The following is a 26,644-nucleotide window of genomic DNA, read 5'->3' as shown; positions in this document are numbered from 1 at the left end:
TGTGGAGACTGAAGGGAGTCTGTTCTGTTCTGCTGCCCTAAAAAGCTGCAATGATCGATTTTCCGCGGTTTTCTCCTGAACACGTGGTCCAGTAATCAGGGCTCCCTTCCCCACCCGATCGATCCCCATCGATCCGCGAGACCGAGGTGTGTGTGTGTGTGTGTGTGTGTGTGAGAGAGAGAGAGAGAGAGTGCGTGAGTGTGTGTGTGAGTGTGAGTGACTCGCGCGCGTGGCTCGCGCGTGTGTCTCGCGCGTGCACCGCCTCGCATTGGGGAGTAGGCTACAGCTCGGGAGCGCGCTCTGTGACAGACAGATTGAGAAGAAATTGTTTATCTGTGGAAGAACAAAGGAGATGTGGCGGAAAAGAGTGGCAGTCATCCAGTCTGAGAGCTCTGGAGGAGGACAAAGGAATGTCTCTCTAAAACGTCACTGATTATTTTCTATAATTTGGGGGGGCGTGCATGACATGTGGTGTGCGTAACAGCAAGAAAGTGAGGAATGATATTTATTCCAGTCTTGAGGTGTTTGTGCGTGTGAGAGGAGGAGGGAGAAAAACAAAGAGGGTGAGTGGAAAAAAGGATGGCTGCAGTGTGGAGGTGGTGTATGCAAATGATTGATGACTTTACAGCAGGTTTAGACAACAGCAGTAAACAGATTTGACTGTGAGGAGGGGGATCAATATAAATGTGCACATGTGTATGCATGCCTGTGTGTGAGCGTGCATGTGTTTGAATTGCCATTGTTCATGCTTTGCTACTGCAAGCAAAGCATAATTAAAATATTTTCCTGAGCAGAGTATATGTTTAGAGCCTCCACAGATAACCCCCCGGACTTCTTCAACTGTTTCCCTCTTGTTGTTTTTCTCAATTGTTTTAATTTGCCCTCAGATTGATAGCCCCCATATTGATTGATCCGCACTTCAGAACCATTTCATGGAACGTTTATTCAATTGGTTCAGGCCCAGCCATGCCAGAATCTCCTCGCGGCTCTCTAAGTGCTGTCTCAAACCAAACTCAATACTCCCTAATGTAATGACTGAATGCTAGTGCTAATATAGTGATAATTTAATATGTAATGCCTGTTTTCCAACAACTTGTGCTACCGGCCATTTTACAATGCCAACACCACTCTGGTTCTCCTCCATCAGCTCGACTCTGCGGCTCCACGTCCTGCAGTTCAACACATCCTGACACTGTCAAATCTGGCAAGTTGATCTTATTTAAATTAATCCTGGAAACTGAAAAAGGAGAGTTAATTTCACTATAAATCTCAATTTATGTTTGCTTTATATCCAAGTGTTATGTTTACTTGAAATTCAGCTGTATTTCCTTAATTATGTGAAGTTGCTAAAAATGACAAGTTATCAGTCTTTCTGAGTTTGTGGAATTTGTGAAGCTCCCTTGTTCTATGTGTTAGAAACTTCAGTAAATCAAGTTAGTTTGACTTAACATGACAATGATCAAGGTAGGAGATCTGCAAGTTCTGTTTCCTTCACATAATGAAAAATATTTGACTAGGGTTGACTAGTATGCAACCAGCAGCATGCAGATATATAGCACAGTATACTTTGTTTACTGAAGTTGCTAAAACTTAGAAAGACTGATTTAAGTAAACTTGTCATTTTCAACTTGCAACAGCTTCACAAAATTAGTAAATATCACTAAATTTTAAATCAGATATAAAGTTAACATAAATTAAGAGTAATAGTTATATTTACTCATATTATTAAGGCAGTCAGTTTCCTAGATTTTTTAGAAAGTAAAATCAACTTGTCAGATTTTACAGTGAACCAAGTGAAACCAAAGAGGCCTGGTCAATACATATTTCAGATAATCAATAGATCCATCTCGAATGAGACCCCTGAACATCCCCTCTCCACAGCAATGAATAGGACCACAGGGAAGGTTAAGAGGAAGCTGCTCATTAAAACGACCTCTCTCGAGATGAGAACCACAGTGTCGTAGGCTATCTTTAGTCGCCTCATTACCAAATAGGCTTTTCTGAAGAGACAAGCGGTGACGCTTGGCAATCTCAAGTGGCACTTGCTTGTGTCGTCTGTTTCATATGTCCTGGTGTCAATGAAGTTAAAGGTACTCTGCTTAATCTCAACCTCTTGCTGATCCAAAGATTAAATTGCTGGATGTGCAGCATGTTAAGTTGTACTCGTGCCTCCTCTAAGAGCTGCTCCGATTTATCACTTAAGTGGACGCCGTTTCTACTTTGCCTTCCACTGTCTATAAGACTGCACTTAAACATGAAGATGGGAAGAGCAGTAGGTGGATGGTTGACTTTTGTCTGTTATATTGAAGTTCATGTGATCCACGGTTAAAAGCTACAGCCAAGAGCGAGCTGGTTGGGAACAATCGCTGGACTAGACAACATTCATTGTCAGTTTTGGTAAAGATCTCCTTCCAAATTTGTTTTAACATTTATAAAAAATGTTTAATGTGTTTTTTCGACAAACACATACAATTATCACATTTTTAAAAAATCTGAAAATTACATCTTCTTCAAAGAAAAATCCAGAATCTATGAATATGCAAGTATTTTTATTTTCAAAAGTTGAACTACTAGACACAGGTTGTCTCCTACACTGAAAAACAGGGGCGGAGACAGACATTTTTTAGGCCTGGGGGGGTCTATGGGCAAAAGCTCCCCCATAATAGACTGCCTAAAAATCTGTACCTCATCAGAGAATAATATGATAGTTGCAAAGTTGAATAAATTTAAGAAGACAAGTTGAGGTAATTTTGAAATAATTAAACTTGTCTTCTCAAATTCAGTCGACTTAATCATTTAAGGCAGCTTGGACACTAACTTTAAGAGTCATTAAAAGTTATTCCAACAATGAACCCACACACCCCCGCCCTTCTCATCGGAGGTTGAGGAATAATAACAGATATGACAACCACATAACAACACATATCAGTTAATGATAAGAATAATGACTGATGTAAGTTAGAGTAAAATAGGGAGAAAAGAAAAGGAACAGTGTGGGATAAGGACAATTAAAATGAAATAAATAACAATCAATGAATTCAGATCAAATAAAAAATTAAGAAAGAGGAAAGTCTATACGTATGGGTCGCTGTAGTGTCCAGTAAGCTGATTTTTCAAAGTTCTACCAGAGTTGAGGCTTCAGCCGTTATATGTCACACTAATTTTTTTTTAAATTAAAACAAATAACTTATTTTTTACAGTGAAAACATTTGAGGTTGCAGCCCCAGAAGCCCCCCTCTTGCTCTGCCCCTGCTGTAAAGTTAACTTTAACATTAGGTGGACTGGAGTCTACTTACATTTATAGAAATTATACATAGACCCATGATTGGCTCAGGTGAACACAGACAGACTTTCCCCCTTCAGCAGATGATGGAGGAAAGTTTTCAACATGCATCTTATTGCACAGTGAGGCTCAAACATCCAAGTGAAGTTTAATGAGTGAAAGGGGACTTAAATATCCTTAATCAAAAAATATAATAAACACAATAGATTATAGGTGTCACGGGCTGAATGACATTGACTCCAGGCTGCAGTCAGCAGTGGGATTTGATCTGAAGACACCCTGCCTGGAGTGTTTTGAAATGTTGAATGTGTAGGAGTAACATGAGATCCTGGGATGGCAGCTACGCCCTCAAGGTATCACAGTGCCATTAAACAGAGATGAAAGCCAATAAGTGGATGTGAGTCACATTTAAAAGGCCAATATATCTATCTATATCCTGTGATGTGGTGAAATGAAAAAGCAGGTTTGATATGACTGTTATCCTCAAAAGGCAGAGAGCCAAAATAAAGAAATAAATCAAAAATGTTATGTGAGTCTTTACTTAGGTGTGTGTGTGTGTGTGTGTGTGTGTGTGTGTGTGTGTGTGTGTGTGTGTGTGTGTGTGTGTGTGTGTGTGTGTGTGTGGATGGGGTATGAGAGAGAGAGGGGGGGGGGGGGCAGACGGTGAACTAACCGCACCGTGCTGCTGCTAGTCGACGGCTGGACGGACGGATGAGACCGGGCTTTGTGTCCGGTGAGACGGGCCCTCTCCCGCCCTGGACGGACTACTGCAGGCGAGAAACAGTTTGACGTCAATCACTCTCTTTCACACCTCTCAGATGTACGGTTATTGATTATATTGATCATATTATAGGCCTATTCATTGCTGGGAAAAGGAAAACGCCATCAACCCCATCACCCGCATGAACACACAGCAGCGGTGAAACCAAACCGTCTTTAAAAAATACTCCCCATTGATCGGGATCGGATTATTTGAAAGCTTTCGTTTATTTGTCGATGTAAAGCCGGTGTTGTCCTGTTGAAACGAGTGATCGGCAGCTTTACAGCCTATCAGATATCGGCTCGTAGTCTATAAACCGTGTTTAATGCCTCTCCTTTTTTTCCTTAAATGGTGTACTTTATTTACTCCAAATCAGCTCGGAATAAATTGGCCAATTGAACCGACAGCAGGGGCTTCAAACATTTACTGCTGATTTTAAATGCGGTGAAAGTGAAATAATTCAGCGACTTCTCGGTGCAAACAAAACTACGCTGAGGGGAAAGTTGAAAAAGATGTTTACAGCGTTCAGAAATATTTTCAGAGGCGCAGAAACATTATTAGAAGGCTATTGTGAAATAAATTATAGGGGCCTAGTATTTATTAGTGATGATGATTGGCTTAAATTTGGCGTTTTTGTTTTTGGAAACGGTGTTTTACTGGTGCCTTAAACACGGTCTCGTTAATTGTTTTATTTTTTTAATTTATTTTTATATTTTATCATCGGAATATGTACAAGTTCAGCTTTTAATCTGATGAGAACCGGACCATTGTTTTGCCACAAATATTGAGAAATGTGCGGCCTGTTATATTGTATTGTTTGTTTGTGTGTGTGTGTGTGTGTGTGTGTGTGTGTGTTTTAAATGATTTTAAGAAGTTTGTGAAATTTTAAACAAAACGTTTTTCTAAATGTGTAGGCCTACTAGAAAATAAATATTTTAAATACAGACTAAATTGAATCTCGGTTTTAAAAAAATGTTGGAGTTTAATCGCAAATTAATGTTAGCCGATGTTTGTGTCTGTCTTTTCCTGCCATTATAAATTTATAGATTAAAAAAAAGGCTTAATGAAAAATCATATAGGACTAAAACCAATAAGATCTCGCTCAAAAAGGCTTTCCTCATAAGATACCCATTGCACACACACACTTGCACACACACACAAACAGCTAGTCTAATGTAAAAACTTGTCTCTGTGTGATGCATTGCACCTTGGGGACAATAAAGTTAAAAGTTGTCATTTAATGCCAACTAATCGAACAAATAGGTGCTTTAAAAGTTTTATTTGCACTTAAAGAAGAATTATGCTGCCGTGTGACATCAGGAGGCCTTTTCCAAACTGACACGAGGCAATTAATAAAGGTTTACCAAAGTAAAGTAAGACTGTGCTCCAAGTCACTAAATTACTTGGGAGCTAAGATTAAAAGATGCATTAATCAGTTGTCACCGTTGTCTGCCTGACTGTAGCCTATCGTTATCATTAATATTTAATTCTTATTCACCTGAAAATGACCGTTTTACTCAGCGCGTTTCCTTGAATTCATGAAAAAAAGTTGTTTTTTTTTCTCACATGCCCCTACAATGAACTGAATATCCTAAAAGTCAAGCATTCCTCATGAACTGAAATAAACGGGGACCTTTTTTAAAAACAGGAAAAAAATCTGTCATCTATCAAAACATCCGTTTACAAACTCTCAAGCCAACTCCTGCCTCAAAATCTCACTTCTAATCTCACTGCAATTTAGCTCAAACATTACGATTTAAAACACACCTGTACCAGCAGTCTCATTTAAAACACACCTGTACCAGCAGTCTCATGCCAAGTAGCCTGCTTGGGCACGCGCGTGCGTTTGAACTGTACTTAAGGGGAGTTGATGCGCATGCGCGTGCTCGTGCACGCTCAGGGCGCGCTGCTCAACGCGGAAGTGTTTTATGTTGTAAAGTTTTAGTAAAAATGCGCGTGTTTTGGAAGTACTGAGAACACGGCTGGATACGCGAGATTTGGATAACACTGCGGGAGTTGTGTGAGAGTTCGCGCACAGGTGTTTTGATATGCTTTTGCTGTTGTAAAACACGGACCCTTTTTACTTCAAGAATTTGCCTTTTTTGGATTCTTCCTTCACTGTGGAGGCACTCTTCACAAATTCAGCGTAGCACGCGGTGAGTAATTGATATAATAATACACTGGTCATTTTTCAGTTGAATTGACGCAGTTTATACTCACAAACAGGGTAAGTGGAGGGTAATGATATTTCTACCACAAGGCCTCATTGCAGACATCATTTTTAAACAAAATGTTGCAGCCCTGCATTATTGGGGAAGTTAAATTAATGAGATATTATTGATTAGAATGAGGTCATAACTGCCACCATCTAATGTCATCAGTTGTATGTCATGAAAAGTCATTTCAAATATTTGACTTGTGGTTGTTTCTCAGTTTGCGTTAAGTTCTATAGGCCTGCAGCTTTTTCTACACTGTTCTATAGTGTAACATTTTCTGGGCACATTCACTCTCATTCAAACTGAGTGTCAAAATATTTCACTCCAGTGTGCCAAAATTAGTCTGTCTGTTACAGACAGAGATGACCAGAGAGCAGAAATGAAATAAGGGTGGAAGGCAAAGGATCTGCTTTGCTGATGCTGGTACACAGCCAGGAGAGAGAGGGAGAGGGAGAGAGGAGAGAGGAGAGAGGAGAGAGGAGGGAGGGGGGGCAGAGGAGAGGAAATCAATACCGATTCAGAGTGAGTCAGATAAGCCTGAACAATGTATAGTGCAGACACACTCTATAACCCAGTCACACACACACACACACACACATGTGGAAGCACTCACACAAATACACACACACACACACACACACACTCTCTCACACACACACACAGACACACACACACGCAGAGTGAAATGTGCTTGCATGCCTCCATAAAGGCGCATTACAAACCCCATAAAGCATTGCAACCTTTAAAATCAAATGACATCACAACCTTGGATTGCTTTGAGGATTCGCTGACATGAGCAGAAAGCACTCATTACAACGACTCGATGGGCAACTGGACGCTCTGATGCTCTTTGTCTACTGCGAGATGCTCTAAAGCTCTGATCTTTTTATGATTGTGTTCAAACACCAGATTTCACCACCAATATTGCAGCTGTTTTGTCAGAGAGGCCTCTCTCCTGCAGCCTCTTATGTGTGTTTTTCAGCGCTGGAAGTCTACACCATCCTGGTTGGTGTCAGATTTGGGCTTTTGATATTTCACAGGATGTTTTGGGGTGTAAACAGCATTCTTCAAAACCACTTACACACCCTCTGCTGTGGTGTTTAGGCGTGTGGTCCTCAGCTGTTAACCACAGATTTGACTTTGCTTACCTAGAAGATGCTGTTACAAGCGCTAACACCACCGCTCTCTGCCTCTCTTTCTTCCCCTCTCCCCTCCGTCTCCCTTATACTTATCAATTATTAAGGTCGGTATTGATCCTTTCACTACCCTGCCTCTATCTGGCTGTTCACACAAAGCCCAAACCTGCCTGCCCTCACTCAATCAATGGCATCTCCCAGCTCTTTTTCCACATGTCAGTTTTTGCTTTTCTCGCTTTTGCACTTAAGCCGGGTCCGAATCAAGTTTTGCGCATCCCAATTTGCTCCATTTGGGTTCTTCAGAAAACATAAGCAGACTGATATTAATCTTTCATGCCACAGGCACATTTGATGGGCATTAAAAGATGGGCCTGGTAAGAGAGGCAGGCAGGGAGAGTGGAAAATGGCTGTGTGCATTGTTTGACTTTATGAAACAGCTCTCATTCATCCTCGTCCTCCAGAGTCCAGTCAATGATTATTTTTTTTTGTTTTTTTGTTTTGTTTTTGTTCTGTGGCGCCGATCTCCTGAAGCCAAACAACCTGCCTGCCTGTTGCCAGGTTAACCAGTAAAAGATTAGCGATATTATTGTCATAGGCTGCAGAGAGGGAGAGAGAGACAGAGAGAGAAAACAGGGAGAGCACCAGGGAGTGGGAGAGAAGGGGGTTGGGAAGGGGAAACGGCCTTATTGATCTCCTATGTGCAAAGCCAGGCAAACACTGAAAGGACAGAGCTACACTATTAATGACACTCACAGCCTCAGCTACTAATCCTCATCTATCCATCTATCTATCTATCTATCTATCTATCTATCTATCTATCTATCTATCTTGAGCAATTTGGGGGTCCTCCAATAGCAAATTTTGAGTGACAAACACTTACTATCCTTCATTCAGATGATTTTTTATGTACCAAATTGGTCTTAAAAACTTAAGTCCTGTTTTAATTTCAGGGGAATAAATGCACACGTAAATACTAAAGGGGACATGACACCTGTATCCCCCACCGAAATCTACACTTATGTGTGTATGTATGCATGTATCTACCTACCCAAGTGTGTAGTTTTCATTTCCACTTTTGCGGGGGCTCAGATGAACTTTTTCAGCATCAAACACTTAAATTCCTGCATTCTGTTAAATTTTTTAGCACCAAGGTTGATCTTTTCTGCATTTAAATCACTTTTAACTACTTCTTTCATGTTAAAAATACCGACTGGGATATTTCTCCTGCATCCCCCCAAAATCTATCTATCTACTTTTTTGATAAGTTATCAAAAAACAAATTCAAACCCCTCTGATTCAGCTGATAGTGAATACCTTATATAAGCACTGTATTTGATGTTAATTGTTTATGTAAAGACGCTGTAGTGATTCTGCCAAATCTAATGTTATCACAAAGGTGTGGGCTGTTTCAAGCACAGCATCAAACACTTAACTTCTTGCATTCTGGTTTATTTTAATGGGTTAGGTTATGGTTAGGTTAGTTTTAGGGTTTTAATGCATTCTTTGTGCCTCGTATGCATCATTGATGGCATAAACGTCTCTAATTTTGTCAAAACACAAGTTCTCTGCTACTTTTAGGTTTTCATCTATCCATCTATCCCCCGATTAAAGTCAAAAACTACTAAACGATCAAACTACCAAGAAAAGTGGATACTTTTGGCACTCATTCAAGTCTTATCTCTTAAGTAAAAACACTGTAGTTGTTCTACTAAAACTATTGTCATGAGGACATGTTTTGTTTTAGTGTTGGCGTGGGGCAAATTTGGGGGGAATGAGGGGTTTTGCATTTTGGAAACAAACAAAAGTCTTCTGTTAATGTCATGTTTTTTAAGTGCAGGGTACAAATGCACAAATATTGAAGGGGATGTGTCCCCTGCATCCCCATGTGATATCAGCATCTGTGTATCTACTTATTCTGTTGATCAATTAAAAAAAAGCACGTTAAAACCCCTCTGATTCAACAGAGCAGAGTGGATAATTTTATAGGCACTGCTTCTCTTGTAAAAACATAGTGATTCCGCTTAAACTAACGTTGTCATCCATAAACTGTGGTGGATTGCAATATCCAAAGGAAATCAAACTGTGGTGCATTTTATTGAAATATGAAAACTGAATATATTGAAAACAACAGTGGCAAAAACACATGGAGTGCTATTTACAGGCAACACAAGGCAGGATTCACCCCTTGTGTTTTCCAGTATCAAAACTCTATATGCTCTATATATTCTTGTCTATAGGCTACTGGTCCCTGTTAGCAATCCCCATCCCAGATGCAATCAATATTTCATCTGAACAGTTTAAGCTTATGGTTGCCTTCAAATAGATTTGGGGTTCATATGTTGGGTTGGAGGTAGACTTTAAATGGTGTAAGCCATGTTTTTTGTCAAATATTTTTTAATATGTGATTGTTTAAATTGTGTCCTGCGTTTTTTAATCAATTGAAATCATGATGAAACTCATGATATTTTGCTTATCTGACCTCACTGTGTGTGCGTGTGTCTGTCTGTCCTGCAACACACCAGCGATCACACACCTGTCTGAAGATCTAAATTTAGAGCTTTTACTACAGCGTAGCCTACTAAATGCAAAGCCGGAGAGACCGTGCGGTTATTGCGTCTTTCAGCTCCGATACGAGTATTGATCCGTGTGCCACATTTAAAAGGGAGAGTGGGAACTGGCGTATTGATCAGGCAGCCTGGGGTCACCCCGCTTCTCCCCACAAGAACTAGATGGCCCAGTAACCCCAGCACCACCACCGCTGTGTGTTAATAGTCGGCCACAGAGAGAGGGAAAGAGGGGGAAAAGGCGTCAGCGGGGGAGGGCAACTGTTTCGAGGTTTATTGTGAATCAATGGCGATTTGATATGTGCCGATCAAAAATATAGACCTGCGAATTTAGTCTAAACGCGCATGTAAACCTGCCCAAAACAACCAGTAAGACCTTTATTGTGATAGAGAGATAAATTCACTACAATTTAGACGTTTCTCTTTCTATAGGGTGAAGTCAGGTAATGTGGGACACTTTTTGGTTTATTACCAAGCAAACTAGGCTACTTAAAACTGTGAATACTTGTTTTATTCTCTGCTATATTTCTGTAAAGAAAATATGATGATAAGTTAAATAATTTGGAAACTTAGTACCTTCAAACACATGGAGAACCTCAGCCTTCAATGGCGTGTTCAGGTAAAATGGGACAGCTAGTGAGGTTATTGGGACAGTCATATTTGTTTTTTTTTTAATTTATTTATTTATTTTAGTTAAGTCCCTTTATTAGTTCAGTCATTAATTAATTTAATCATCGATGTAACATGTGATTAGTCATTAAAAAAGATTGTCCAGCTTTTCTGCCATGCTCACCCTGTACTTTTACTGCCTGTTTCCTTTGTTCCATATTATCTACAGTGGACATATTTGCACACATGCATGTGAGTAACAATTACTGCTAATTCTGGAGTATTGTGGCTGACATGGACTCACTGCATCGTTTTTGATATTTAAAAATGACCAAATTACAAAAAAATGTCTGTAATATTATATATTGTGGTAAACAATCCCATAAGTTGTGGTCTTATGCATCCCAGTAGCCTAAAAATATGCTAGTTTCACTGCAGAAAATGTCCCATATTACCTGCATTTTTTGTCCCACTTTACCTGAATGCATTATGCACTAATTCAAAACCATCTCTCATAAAAAGTAAAGTTTATGGTGAAAATATTTTGATTAAAGACATACAGTTAAATCACTTTTGTAGTTATACTTTTATTGTTTTAGTTTCAGTGTTACCATCATGAGATCATCAAAAAGCCACATGGTTTTCATTGGAAGTTCTGGGACCAGTGGATTTTTGAATGTTTGGTGAGCCCATGCTGGTCATCTCAGATCAATAAAACTGATTGTTTTGTACAAAGTAGCAATGCACTAACATGTTTGGTGACTGGCTGCTAATATTTAAAGAGCCACAGTTGTAAAACTTTATTTGTCCCATTTTACCTGAATGTATTACATACGCACTCAACCCTGTAAGGTGTGTAGTGTAAGGTGAACATATTTTGATTAGTCAAACAAGTACTATCATGCAGCATCCTTAAACCATTTTGTCGTTATTGGCTGCCTTTATTGTTTTGGTGAGTGTTGCCAACATGAGATACATGCCCTATGGCTTTTCTTGGCACTTTTGTGATAAGTGGATTTTTGAATGGTTGGTGAGCCCATACTACTCGGATCAATAAAAAAATATTGTTTTATGTGAAGCACATTTGTAGCAACAATGCAATGTTTGGTGACTGGCTGCTGGTATTTTAAGAGCCAAAAAAAACCCCATTTTTGTCCCATTTTACTTGACTTCAACCTAGAGCTCTAAATCCACTACAAACAGACTTTTCTCTCTCTTTAAACATTTGTCTCAGGTTTTAGGAGACAAAGATAAAGTTAATTTTCGTGTTAAGGCGCTGTGCCTCCGCGCGCTTTGTTTTGAGCTGTCCGTGGTGCTGAATCTGTCAGCCGGCGCAGGTTTTATGTGTCTGTTAATAATTTGCAGAATATCGGTGGATGTTGACCGGGCTCTCACTCCAGATTGATCCGCTTTAATGTGAGATAATAATGCTGAAAGGACGGTTTCTTACCGGCCAGCCGGAGAGCAGACATACGCTGAAACTCAGGCTCCTGCAGCCACTTCCACATCCTCCTGAAGGTCTCCCGGCCTGACTTGAGCTTACTCCAGGGTTTGGGGTTCCGCAGCAGGTCTGAGAGGGTCCCCTGCGACCGGCTCAAGATCCTCTGGGCGAATATGGCCTGCGGGATGGAGTACCGCTTTAACTCGGCCGTTATCCGCTGAGCCACTTCCTTTGTGTTTATCTCCTCCGCCTGCATGCCCGACCCTGCTACTCCCTGCCCGGCCCCGTGTCCGTGCCTCTCCCGGTCCAGCATCACCGCGCCGTTGGCCTGGGAATGGAGGTGACTGTGCGGGTGGTGGTGCATGCCGTTCAGATTGGACATCATACCGTGCCCCCCTAAACTCCTCGCCAGGTGCTCTTGGTCACTTCGGGACAACATAGAGGCGTGAGACTCGAACCCTGACACCGGAGAGAGCATCTTGGCGTCGGTGGAAAGGTGCGCGCTCGGACCGTAGGCTGACAGCGGCTGCTGGGAGTTGTGCAAAGAGCCCAGACCGCTGGACAGCGGCGACAGCGACCCGTGACCCATCCCGGACATCTCTTTGGGGTAGTGACTGTACAGATTGCCCATTGAGGCGAGCCCCCGGTGGTCGTCCCGCATCAGCGTGAAGCTGCCGCTGACGTTCCCGGCGGAGAGTCGCTGATGGGCGGCAGCGTGGTGGTGTGAGTGCGGGTGGTGAAACTTATCCGAGACGGTGGATATCGGAGGTAGATGCTGCAGGGGGGTCAGGGTGGTGTACGTGTTGCTAAGGCTCATCCCGGTGTCGCACATGCTGATGGACGGGTGCAGGTGTCCGGACAGCGACGGGTCTGTCCGGTAGTCGCCGCCGGAGCCCTCCAGGAGCGAGGCCATGCCGGACACCATGGCTGACCGCGCGCCGGGAGCGTGTGAGACTAGGTTTCGGGGAGCGGAGCTCGGGGACGTCGACGGCCGCGCGTGCGGAGAGCTCATGAGGTCTCCTGCCTGGGAGTGCGAGGAGACGCTGTGAAGGTTCTCCATGGTGAGCTCCATAGCTGAAAGGATATATGTTCCCCTGTCCCACCCTCCCCACCCTCTCCCCTGTCTCTCGCTCCTGTCTCTCACGCTCACTCAGGGACGCGCGCTCTCTTTTGCCCCCTTAGCCCTCCTGGAGCGATAAAATTACCAAATTTGAATGCCAATCCATTGATTAAAAGTGCCCGATCAATCCAGTGAGGTGTAGATAAGTTCTGATGTTCCGAGAAAGCTGCAGAGCCCGGCGTTTCCGCGGCGCTGGGCGCTTTATGCCTTCATGTGGATGTGAGCTCTCCAGGGCGATATCTCATCTCTGGTCCAACAGCGCTTCCACTAAGAGCAGGCTGAGCCGCGTGTCAGACAGATGGGAGCGCGCCTCTGTGTATTTCAAATGTGGGGCGGGTACTAGCAGAGTTTATTTCATTTCATTTCATGTATTTAGCTCAAGAGCAAATCACATGCTATGGAGCATAAACATTACAAAAATGACACAACAGTGGCACGCGACATGGCCCAAGTACACTGTAAAATTGATTTTACTTAAAAAAACACGATTGCCTTGAAAATGTATTTAAATATAACTATTACTCTTATTTTATGTTTACTTTAGGCTATATGTAATTGTAATGTTTACTTAAAATGTAGGTATATTTACTTAATTTTGTGACGTTTTTGAGGCTTAAAGAATAAGGTGTTTGCAGCTTTAGTAAACCAGGTTTACTGTAGCTATTCTGCTAGTTGCAAACTATAGTCACTCATATTTCTTAAACATGTTAACAAAACAGAACTGGCAGATTAACTTCATCATCTTTATTTTTTTGCTGATAGTTAAGTCAAGTTAAGTCAGACTAACTTGGTTTACTCAAGTTGTTAACAGTTAGGAAGAACGAGGTCATTTCACTTGTCATTTTTAAGTTGCAACAATTTCACAAAATTAGGTAAATATTTTAAGTAAACTTAACATTTAGATATAAAGTAAACATAAATTAAGATTAACAGTTACATTTAGGCTACTTTAACAAGGTTATCTGTTTCCAAGATGATTTTAAGTAAGATCAACTTGTCAGATTTTACAGTGAATGTTACTTAACCAAAGGCCATTCTTTAAAAAACACCCATAACTTTTGGTCCATCTGACTGTAATAACAAAATTAACTAAAGGTGGGCGGTTTAAATAATACTTTGACAAATACCTTTGTAAGCTTACACTCTGACTTTCAAGAATTCTGCTGTTTACCCAAAAGTACAAATAGCCCTCGTGTACTTTTTGTTTTCATGTAACAGATACTTTTCCAGTTCAAACTCTTATTTAGATTCTGCATATATACCGCATGATGTCATGCTTTTGAGCTCACTCCTGCATAAACGGATCTACCTCATAGTCTTCCTCACAGACGCGTCTGGTGAAAATGTCTCACAGCGGATACATTATCTACACTTTGAATGATCGTGTCGACAATTCAGTGTTCCGCAGTTTTAAATATTTCTCTTGAGATTACTCGGAAGTTTGCATGCGGGCGTGTGCATGCGTGTGGCTCACGTGTACCTGAACACACATGACGATCACAGGACAAGTGATGGTCTGACGTGGAGTAAAATACAGTCAGTATCAGTTTCCGGACGCAGGAGTTCCTTACAGATAAACTTTGTTTTCCCACGGACTGTATGGTTTTGCATTCATGCGCTTAGTGATAAACCTGATCGAAGTATTGATTGACAGAGATTAATGACGTGGCGCGGGCTGGGAGGGGGCTGGCACGGGGTGAAGGAGGTCACAAAGTGAGTTAGGATCCCAACGCTGCAGACCAATGAGAGGACAGCTGGTTTGGTTTGTGCGAAGTTCACCAAATCCAGAGATGAAGTTCAGTGTGGGGCTTTATCTGCTCAACAATTGTCTACGTACTAAATAATATCGTGGTAATTGTATTTGTCCCATGACACACTAAAATAGCCAAAGCCCAAAGGAAAGTGGCCTTTAACCTTAACAAAGAGGTCGGTTTTTAAATTGTAAAGAATTTATAACAGTGAAGGGTGTATTTTAAAATAAACAAATGAATTAATTAAACATAAATATCCCCTTGACTTGTGATACAGATTGGCAGTGGTGTAGTGAGGTGAGTATACTAGATGGGCAGGTTACAAAGGAGGAAGTGGGTCCTCTCCTATATAATCCAGTGACTTTTTTGTTTGGCTGATAGGTGGGTAAACTGTAAACAGCCAGAAAAAAGAGGTGGGTGGGTATACCCCCTGTATATGTGCATATACCCTCGAGTACACAACAGATGGATAACTTGAGATTTTATGTGAAATCAATCATTTGGATCAAAAATGTAGGAGCATAAAATGCAAAGAACTTTTTAACTATAATATGTCCCAATATAGTAATAATTGTAGTAATTAAAATAATAACGATAAATATAATATTAACACCAACGATAATAATAATAATAATAATAATAATAATAATAATAATAATAATAATAATAATAACAATAATGTGTTTTTTTCATTTGTATCATGTACTGTATATTAAACATTAGTTTGCATTTATTTTGCAGACAGTGTTTTAACTGCTTACTAACTAACAGAAATAAATAAGCACTCGGTCAGCTTGAGGAGCAGGTCTGCACCGGGCTCGGTGCCGGTGATTGATGCGTGTACCATCCGCCTCTTCAGCCACGGCTGATCTGCAGGAGCTGTCCCTGTTTATCTGACTGTGTGTGTGTGTGTGTGTGTGTGTGTGTGTGTGTGTGTGTGTGTGTGTGCGTGTTTGTGTGCTGTTGTTGTTTTTTTAATTAAACCGTGATCACTTTAGTTTTGGAATTTAAGCAGTTGTGCTAGTCTGTTGTGACAATTATCTCCTTGTCTTTTCCATTTTATGGATTTAAAATAAATAAATAAATAACCTATTGTTATTTTTTTAAAATTCTAAGTGACTAAATTCGATGCACAGGACAAACAAAGACTTTACATGCTGAAAATAAATCTATTTATAGTTTTTATCCGTATTACGATTGCTCATTATATAATAACATAACATAATATTCACAGAAAGAAGGCAGATCCTGCCTTGAATTACACCGTGACATTGGTCAGCAAAAGTAATTTAAAAAAGCTAAATGGAGCTTTTTAGAAACCGTTGTTTTAAAGCTTATAGTCAATACTTTGAATTGGGTTATAGTTTAAACAAGTTAATTACATCTTCTTTACTGTTGGGTGTTTGACTAAGCTGAAAAAGGCACTAAAGTGTTTTTTCGATTTTTTAAAACCTAAAATAAAACTGATCAGAGACTATTTTTTCAATAGGTTAATATTTGAGGCCTCAGTTGTTAAGAATTAAATAACTGACCAGAGACTCACACACTCACACACACGCTTTAGTGAGCACACATTTTGCTGTGTGCGAGCTCCTGTTCTACAACCCAAAATAAACCTAAAAGATAAAGACTGAGCCGGATCTTATTGATGTACTTTTTCTACTTTCATTTGCCAAAGAAATAGTGACAAGTGTATATTTTAAAGAGCATGGGCTCAAAAATAATTATAACCAAGCAAATCCTTTAAATGCAACAGGAAAAACATCCATATTAACTGTTATTCCCGGATATCATAAAGCTCCATAGTTAAGCTGTTTCCTCTTTAGTTCAGAAATTGATCGCAGCGTTCAATATATTGATCATCGATCACTTCAATCTCGCTCGGCGTTGTTTCCTAAACACGGAGGCATTTGTGTTTCGGCGTTGACCTGTAGCACACTGACTGACTGGCACCAGGAATATGTTAAGAAAAAATGTCAGCTGTTGTTTTATTGTCTTATCGAGTAAAAGGCCATTAAAAACTCCTGCTTCCTCCTCCTTTCAATGACCCCAATAACGATGATACCGCGCGGGCCTCTAACTCTTCTTTCTCTGACGTCTTTCACCGGGAAGAGGTTTTTCGATTATAAGAAATAAAATAAAACATTCCTCTTATTTATTTTATTTGATCGAATAATTGTTTTATTCGTCGCCTGTGTGTATTGCAGCTTATGATTGTGTTATTTTGCATTGAGCTTAACACGTGTGATATCTCACAACTGTGATACGCACGTGTGTGTGAAATATAGATTAAATGTAAGATGTAAAATGTATTTTCAAGAGTTATATAAAGCAATATAACAACGTGTCAATACTTTATTTCATAACTTTGAATGAAATTAAATATCGGCATTTTTTGTGTGCTTCGTCCCTATATATCCACTATTTGAATGTTTGTGATTTCCTCAGTATTTTTAATAATTTATAACTTCGCTGTCAGCAAAATTTACCGCGTGTTAATTTTAAACAGAGACTGATCAATTGTGGCATATTCTAACATCTTATCATCTCATTCAGAAACATCCCAGATGATTCCTTTCGGTCATCCAAATGTGCTGAAGTGCGCTGCATGCATCGTTAGAGGACTGCAGCTTATTTATGTGCAAAAACAGTAAAGTCTCATCTGCTCTCTGACAAAACTAATATCAAAAGCTATTGAGCGTTTTACTGTTTGTTAGATGACTAAGCCACAGCTAAAGGGGGTATGGAAGTGCAAAGACTATATATGTGTGTGTGTGTGTGTGTGTGTGTATATATATATATATATATATATATATATATATATATATATATATATATATGCCTAAATGTTGGTGAGAAAGAAGAAAGTTTCCTGGTTTAAATTGGAAACATTCATTATGAAATGTACAGAAAAAATTATGGAGCTACCCCTAAATACAGTCTCCACACTCGTTTATTAGTACTACAGTAATCAGAAAAATATCTGTTAAAAAAATCACCTAAAAATATTTTCCACATTGACTTGTCACCTTGGTAAATGCATACCCTCTGTAAGCTGAATGAGGTCTTTCACTTTTCTTTTTATTATTCCTTTTATTAAAACGTCCTGAATATCGGGTACAGTACTGTCAGTAATGTGAGATTATGTTCACATGAGAAATACAACCCAGTCTCACACAAAAAGCACTGGCTTACATTTTAGAGGAAAAAAAACGTGCAAAGATGCAACTTCTGTTCACAGAAGTTAACAGAAAGGCCAAGTACCATATGTGCAGGCAGAATTAGACTTTTGCATACGTATCACATTTGTTATTGTTATTTGTACGCCAGTGGTTGAGACTTTGTTGAGAAAATAATGTGAAGTTTAAATTTATTAAAGTGAAATTCAGCTTTTTGAAGGCTCCCAGAGTTATTGCAGCACATGAGACAGTTTGTTTTTCAGTGATGAGATCTTATTCTTATTTCCTGTTAACGTGTTTATGATTATTGTATGCACCAAACATTAAGACAAATCCCTCTGAGTGAAAATCTCATTGGTAATAAACTTTATTCTGATGGTAAGAGATAATTCAACCTATTGAAAGTCTTTTTAGTGTAATTGGCAATTAAATCTTGAGTGTTTTTACACAAAACCTCACACTTGAGATTTTACAGATTTTTAAAGCAGCATATTGAACATTTGCATCGCCGAATACTCTGGATATGTTCTCCACCCTGCTGCGGTTGCAGTCATAGAAAGTATGTATCTAGTCAGAAAATACAGTCAGTGTATGAAATCATATAAACAATATATCACCCCCATGAAAATGTAATAGGTCTAAGTCAGAGCAAAAGGGAAATTAAACATTATCATAAAAATTAAAAAAAAAAAAAAAAATCATTCTTACATCTCAATTTGTTAATTTGTTTGACAAGGCTACTAATAGTAATGACTTGGATTTGAGTTTCTTTGCCGCTTTTAACACAACAGAAATTTGTTTTTAGATGTTCTGCAGGTTAACAACTGAAAATATCACAACAACTTAATCCACTCGCTCGATTTTCACAACACTGAAACTCCTAATTCGGATATTCTTGATTCTTGTCATTGATTCTGCTGCAGCTGAGGACTATTTTAACCCAAGAATGAACACTTTACAGTAAGATAACAACCAGATCCAAAATACCACGTCTCCTCTTTTATTTCTGCGTCATTTTTTCCCCCCATCATTCCACCTCATGGTGACAGTGACATTTTCATTAATCATATCTCTTTATCAACTGAAAATGCACAGGAGTACAACTTCTCCAGCATCCATATCCTCTCAGGCACCGGTTGCTAAGTAACAGAGGGAGAGATGTATTGAGACAGAATAGTCAATCAATTCTCCTGTGAGGTGTGTGTGTGTGCTGGGTGCTTGTGTGTGTGTGTGTGTGTGTGTGTGTGTGTGTGTGTGTGTGTGTGTGTGTGTGTGTGTGTGTGTGTGTGTGTGTGTGTGTGTGTGTGTGTAAGTATTCTACATCCATATTGTTTCTGCAGTTGGCTGCAAGGCTGCAAGAATATACAGTATGTATGTTTTCTTTACATCCTCCTTTTATATTCAGCAACTAAATTTTGGTTATTAACAGATCACACGTTCCAGGATTGTTTCCCCACACTCGTCATTTCAACCACTTGACATCCAGAGCATCATCATCTTCTACTATTTTATACCCAAAGGTCAAAGGTCGCCTGGCTTCTCCTCCAGGGATTATCTGCTTTTCATCAGTGCAGTTTGAGGCTTATTTACGGGGAAAGTCTTATCTTCACCATACAGAGGCAAAGCAACAGATTGTTAGTCAGCTGCACCAGTGGAAGACCTCACGCTTCCTACCTGTACCCAAAAGGGACACATTGGACATCATTCATTTGGCCCCGGATCGAAAACGGCTCAAAAAAACAAAAACAGTCCTGACCTCTCTGGAGTTCTTGAACACACTCTCAGTGCAAACGTGTTGTTGAATTGGTTAACTGAGAAGTTCAAGATGTTTCCTTAAATCTATGACCGGATAATGAGACAATGGGCTCCTGGGCACAGATACACAAAAGGCCCCTCCACCGCTCCTACACAGGAGCAAGACACTGGTTTTTGTGGTGGTTTAGCCTCTAATCTGTTGTTGTTTTGCATCATTTTGTGTCGCTATGAGGTAGTTTTGTATCTTTTTTATTTATTTTTATTTTTTTAGTTTTGTTTCCTTTTTTGGTAATTTTGTGACTTTTTTGGGTTGTTTGACATCTCTCTGTGGTCCTTTTGGGTCTCTTTGTAGTCATTGGTGTCTCTTTGTGGTCATTTTTTGTCTCTTTTAGGTAACTGTGTCTCTTCTTTGCATTGTTTTGGGTTTTTATGAGGTAGTTTGTATTTTTATTTATTATTTTTTGAACTGTTTTTTTTGTCTCTTTATGTCTGGTTATTTTTTGTCCCTTTTAGGTAATTGTGTCTCTTTTTTGGGTTGTTATGTTTCTTTTTGGTTGTTTAGCATCTCTGGTCATTTTGGGGTTTTTTTTTCGGGACTCTTTGTGGCTACTTTGTGTCAATTTAGGTTGTTTCGTGTCTCCTTGGACGTGTCTCCTTATGTCTTTTTTAACTTTGGTTGATCTATGCCCCTATAGTCATTTTGTATTTCTTTTTGAGGTAATTTTGTGTCTTTGGTTGTTTTGCCTCTCTCTGTGGTCAGATTGTGTCTCTTTGAGGGTTTTTTTTTTGTTTTGTTTTTGCTGTTTTCTCTTTATAGCCCTTTTGTGTTTCTCTGTGGTCATTTTGTGTCTCTTTGAGGTAAATTTGTAAATTTGTGTCTTTCTGTGGTTGTTTTATGGTGCTTTTTTGACTCTTTTTGGATTGTTTTGCCCCTTTTTGAGCAGTAGGCCCATTGATGAATTCTAAGGGATTTTTTTAGTGTTTGTCGAGATTCTTTCTCACCACAATCAAAGGATAGACGGTATTTTATGTTGTTGTATGTTGTACACTATGACTTAAATTAGTGATTTTGCAGTGTATACATAACACTGACTTTGGGGGCCCTGCAATTTCTGTAAAGTAAAATAAACTGCACCATCTTTACTTGCAATAGTGAGACTGGTCACAGTTAATCGTGATGTGGAAGTGGCAAATCAAGACAAACAACTCTTTATGAAAACACACTTTAATCACTCAGCACTTTTCTAACTTCTAATATATGTGAGATTTTTGTTCTGAAAGCTTTAATGTTAAACAGCTTAGCTTCCAGTGCTTAAAAGATTGACTATAACAAAAAGAGGACATTTAAAAGACAAGTAGAAATGTACAGATTTACTAAACCACCTTCTCCATGTCTGTTTCCCTCAGGTCTCTTACAGCAGGAGGCAGAGAAATATGCTGGTTTCATACACTGCATCGATTTTGCCCTCGAACAAAGACAGACGGAGAGAGATGGAGGCAGGGAGCGGAGGAGAGGAGGAGGAGGAGTGAGAGAAATGAGAGATGGATGAAGAGCACTTGCCACACTGGTAAATTTTCTTGTTTTATCTAACGCACAGCCACATAGATCGTGTTTCCCGATTATTGGCAAGTGGGAAAGGAGATACAAGGAGGAGCATTTAATATTGGGAGAGTTTAAACGTTGTGTGTGTTTACCTCAGAGGGGGAAACACTCATCAAGCCGGCTTTGAGCTCCAACAGCGGACAGGAGTGGCGTTTACTTTGCAAAATGAGTGTGACAGAGCAACAGAGCAAGGGACGTAAACAGAAAGCAACAGGGAAGAAGAAGAAGAAGGAGAGGAGAGAAAGGAAGAGAGAGAGTTGGGCTGGTGTTAAGGTGATTAGTCTGGTGGGTTGGCGATAGAGAGAGATGATCAATAACCTATCGATCTCCCATTGCGAGTGTCAGGGGGGTAGTGGGAAAGAGAGGGAGGGTGAGAGGGTGAGAGAAAGGATAGGGAGGGAGTCAGTCCTGGCTTGACTTTTAAAAATCCTTTACTCTGCAGATGACAAATAACCCATTAGATTGCAGGAGAGCTGGAAAATCTGGAAATCCTTCCTGCGGCACACACACGCACACTCACACACACACCCGCACACAAACACACACAAACGCCTGTGCATTTTCTGAATGTTGCAAATATTTCTCACTTTCAAATAAGCATGGCACAGGCGATTTTTCAACTGTGGCTGCATGCAAAAGAAAAATCATTTCTGTAAGTAGTGTGGAGGAACTATTGAGCTCAATGCAGTGAAGTTACTTAGCAGACCATTACTTCAAAGAATTCCTCTAGGCAGAAATATTCACTGAAGCAAGTCGCACTCGATACTCACCCCCAAGCCTTTTTAAATGTTCTGCAATAAGTCTATTAGAAACAGGTGACAAATCTGAATGCAAACAAAGGCAGAAAAGAAGCAAAGGTGCTGCGTACTTTGCTTTACAGTTTTTTTTGCGCTGCAAAAAGACAAATGTGTTGCAACCAAGAACTCGTCGGTGAGCATTTGCTGCTCAGAGCCTTAAATAGCAAGATGATATAAGATCTTGTGAAAATAATCAGATGATGACAAACATGGCTATTAACCACCCAGTCCCTCAGGCCTCCACACAGCCTCCAACAGCTGTGATTAGAGATTGAAAAATGAATACAGAGGCAAAATTCTTTAAAGGAGCAGTGTGTAAGATTTAGGGAGATTAAGTGGTGTCTAGCGGTGAGGATTGCTGATTGCAACCAGCTGAAACTTCTCCCAGTTAAAGATCCTTCAGTGTTTGTTGTTCAGGAGGTTTTTAGCACGAGGTGAATTATCTGAGGTCTCTTCCTCTCCAAAAAAAACTTGATGATTTAAAGTGGTAAAAACATTGAATGAAGCAGTTTCATGTTGGAAATCAGTGTTTCTCCCACGCTGTTTGGTGCACATTAAACAGGCCGCTCACAGACCACATTGCATGTTAATGCGAGTTCACCTTTTTTCTCTGATTTAAACTTGAACTTAATCTGTGCTCACTTAGTTTCTGATACAGACCTTCAGGAGGTTTTTACCGGGAGCCGAATATTCTACAGAGGTCTCTCCCTCACTAAAATGAACAAACCCAGGACGTTCATACTGGTAAAAACACTGAATAAAGCAGTTTCACAATAAAAAGAATCAGTGTATTTCCAAGCTGCTCATCATGGAGGGGTTATAAATACAGTGGCCGACACAAAAACGCAAAACGCCAATGGCCCTACCTATAGCCAGTGTTTGGTTTGTCTGTTCTGGGCTGCTTTAGCAACATAGCGGTGTAAAAAGCAGTCTCTGTGGACAAAGACCTGATCCTCATGTAGATATAAACGGCTCATTTGAAGGTAATGAAAATGCAACAATTCCTATTTTGTGATGATATACTGTCACCAACTGATGTACGAATACGGCCACATTTCAACGCTAATGTGTTGTTTTTCCAAAATACAGTGAATAACCATAAATCTGATAGAGTGCCCCAGGGATGACGTTTTTCTGTCGGCCAACCTGGAAGCTAACGCAAAATATCAAAATAAATAACAACAATAAACAGTAAAAACATCACAGTCAGTAAAAGCAGGCCCTAAAAACAAACAGCTCCTAAAAATATAAGATAAAATAGTTTAAAAGTGCCCAGCAAATGTGCCAAATGACGTGTGCAAAGTACAGTCAGGGGGTTAAACGTGACTGCCAATATATCCTCCTAAATCCTACACACTGGACTTTTAAAAAAGAAACTAAAAAACCAAAACACAGTGAGATAATGTAATCAGATGAAACAGAAAGATGACACTGTGCGTATACCATAAACTACACATTTGACAAATAAACGCCTGTCTCAATTAGAGGCCCGGTTACCATGCAGATTATTTTTATAGAAGTTTTTTGGTCCCCTGCTGGAGCTAACATTGGTTAGCTGCTTAGATAATGCATCCAAATATATATATATTTTTAATTTACTTACTTAAAGTGTCAGTATGGACATGTTACACACGGTTAGCTTGGTAAGATTCTCTGCTATTTAGTCATTCAGTTCATTTTACTGAAACCACGAGCATCAATAAAGACAAATATAGCAGCATATTTAACCAGAGAGACACAAAATGGTGTTTTAAATAAACAATTTGATTGTAATCCCCATCTTTGCTGAGAAGCAGTGTGTGAAAGGAATTAAAAGTCCCAAATATAAACCTGTTGAGTCCAGTGATTTAAGCAAATAATAGCCCAGGTTAGTAAGTGAAGTTTTACAGTATTTCTGTGCATGCGTCATCTAAATGTGTGTCACCATGAGAGAGGTCTTGATGTTACAAGGTCTGTCGCTCCCCGGTGTAACCCTGCAGGGTGGGGTCAGAGTGGAGGGGTGAGAGGTGAAGGGTCACTTTGGTCCTTGAAAATACCACCGAGCCCAGAGGACAGATGTCAGAGTAATAGAGGAGAGGGTGGTTATCGAACAAGCCATCATTTTTATTGTCAGCTCCCATGCACCGGAAGCCTTTTACCACAGCAGGTGGGGTTAAAACACCCAAAGAGGAGTCAGAAGTCGGTGCAGGTGCATGATATGCTTCTATCGAAATAAAAACACAGCCCTTTTCCTCTCATGAATCACTGTTGTGCTCTGCTTACTCTTTGGAGATTTGATGGCAGAGAATGATGGATTCTCCTCGCATTGGGGCTCAGCTCTCAAACGGCCATTATCATTACGGATCCTGCTGACTTCAGGGCTCGTTTGGACGAATGGAGAAGGCTTTTGATATTTGAGGGAAGCCATGTATAAGAATAGTTAATGGGCAAAACAGAGCCTCTTTGTCCGGTCTGCTCTTTCTCATCCACACTCAGCTCCACCATCCTTCATCCCGCTTCCATTTCCTCATTTTCCTCTCGTTTCTCCTCCTCCGCCTCACTCTCTCCTTCTTATGTCCTTGTCTCCTGCGTGCCACTACTCCCCCTCCATGCCTCCCTCTACCTGCTCAGAGAGCCCCTCCTCCACCCCCATGCCTCCACTGCCACGCAGTCGCTCAAATTAATGTAGAGATATTGACAAGTGATGGGCCTGGGAAGCATAGATCATCAGGGGGGAGAGGAGAGGAGGACTGGGATGTGGCCAGGCCAAACAGATGGAGGGGTTTCCCTGTTATCCACGCTGCAGCAGCTCACTTAGCAACTCAAACGCCAACATAAATGTTGCCATTGGACATTTCTGCAAGCCAGGGATATGTTGAATTTGTATAGGGTTTTTTGTGTTTCTTCACATTGCATTTTAAATTTTTTGTTTTAACAAAGAGTTTATGTGTGGTCATAACAAACATAATAATAATAATAATAATAATAATAATAATAATAATAATAAGGCGATATCACAATAATGCTGAACTAAGGCCAGTCAAGAATGGAGGTGAAATTAAACAAGAGATTAAAGAAACATGTTAGAAAATGACAATAGCAAAATAAAGGCAGTAAACACAGATTATTATAATTATTATTATTATTAACAAGAAGAAGAAGAAGAAGAAGAAGAAGGATTGCAACAGAATAAAAACATAAATCGAAAGATAAATTGATGGACAAACCAAAAGATGGCGTCATATAAAACAAGTTTATGAAAATGCGAACCTTACCTCTTCAGGCAGGTCGTACCAAATCCGAGGGGCCCTGATGGTAAACATTGTGCAAAAAATGCCCAGATATTTCGTTAAATTTACCTGGTTTGTCACCACTAACAGTCCCTGGTGTCAAACAGTGGCCCGCTGCTCGTTAGCCTTCATGTGGTTAACGTGTTTAGGTTTTTTTTTTTTTTTTCAACACAAAGACGGCTGTTAATGTAAAATTCCTGGTTTTGTTGCCATAAGCACGGCTGGAAAAGTTACTGGTTTTAACAGTGTTGCGTGGCTCAGCAGCCTGCTTGGCAGCCATCTGGCCCAGGTTTCATGCCATCCACCATTCCCTCCACTGCCTTATGAGAAACTCAGCTAATATCATTGTAATCTGAACTTTCCCACTTTAAAAATGTTAATATGATACATATAAAACAAACAAATGTAACATATCTGTAGTTTGCAGAAATGTACATTTTATTCTGGCGACTGTTGGCTTTGTGCTGCTGCTCAGTAAACATCTGCCACCTTCGCAAAATTGTTAACCGACCCTTAAGTCTGTCATCAGCTGATTTACCTTCTCTATGAATCCAAACGCATCAATGGGGGAGGCAATAAGAGGAGGCAAACACACCTTTCACAAAAAAATTACCAGGCACATAAATATCGCCACCCTCCACACAACACTTCAGCCTATGTAAACTGGATAAGGTGCTGCTAACAATGTGCAAAGGGCCAGTTGGTCAATACGCCAATTATACAGATGAGGGGATGGAAAGGGCAAATGATAGCCAATCAGTGAAGTGCTTTTACTGTCCTCTAGCAAGAGCTGACCCCCTGACCCCGTTTGATGACCCTGAGGCCAAAGGTCTCCTCTCCAGGGGTCAGAGGGCATTGCCGTGCGCTTGCCTGAGAGGGGTCGCTATGGTAACGGCACTTGCAGAAGAATGGCAAGGTGTGGAGTTGAGGAGGAGAGGGGTCACCGTGGACGGACTGAGCAGTAACGTGATGTTACTCGACCTGTTTAAACTGCATTCAGTGGCAGCTGGGGAACGTGTTTCCAGCTGTGACTGTGTGACCAGTTTCAGCAACCATTCCTGTAAGATTTCATGCAAACTGCACTGATACTAACTCTACTCTAAAGCACTGAAAAAATAGCACAAAATAAAAAACAATATGCACCATTCAAATATCTTAATA

General features: G+C 40.2%; 1 protein-coding gene and 1 long non-coding RNA gene across 2 annotated transcripts in view; one reads left to right on the top strand and one right to left on the bottom strand.

Moving 5' to 3' along the window:
* Positions 1-13,081, bottom strand: part of LOC121951904 (one cut domain family member 2) — a 23,984-nt gene extending 10,903 nt beyond the window's left edge. The window contains exon 1 of the mRNA XM_042498395.2: positions 12,019-13,081. Coding sequence (XP_042354329.1) covers positions 12,019-13,081 — 1,063 coding nt within the window. The remainder of the gene's footprint in view (positions 1-12,018) is intronic.
* LOC148188081 (uncharacterized) lies at positions 5,885-26,644 on the top strand. The gene is made up of 3 exons (XR_015778156.1): positions 5,885-6,199; positions 21,222-21,382; positions 26,268-26,644. It is a non-coding gene; the product is annotated as an uncharacterized LOC148188081 (long non-coding RNA).

This window comes from Plectropomus leopardus, chromosome 12, assembly GCF_026936395.1.
Source record: "Plectropomus leopardus strain MGB_pleo_1.0 chromosome 12, ASM2693639v1, whole genome shotgun sequence".
Taxonomy (NCBI): Eukaryota; Metazoa; Chordata; class Actinopteri; order Perciformes; family Serranidae; genus Plectropomus; species Plectropomus leopardus.
The sequence above is the reverse complement of the archived record's forward strand: the minus strand, read 5'-3'. Positions and strand labels throughout refer to the sequence as shown.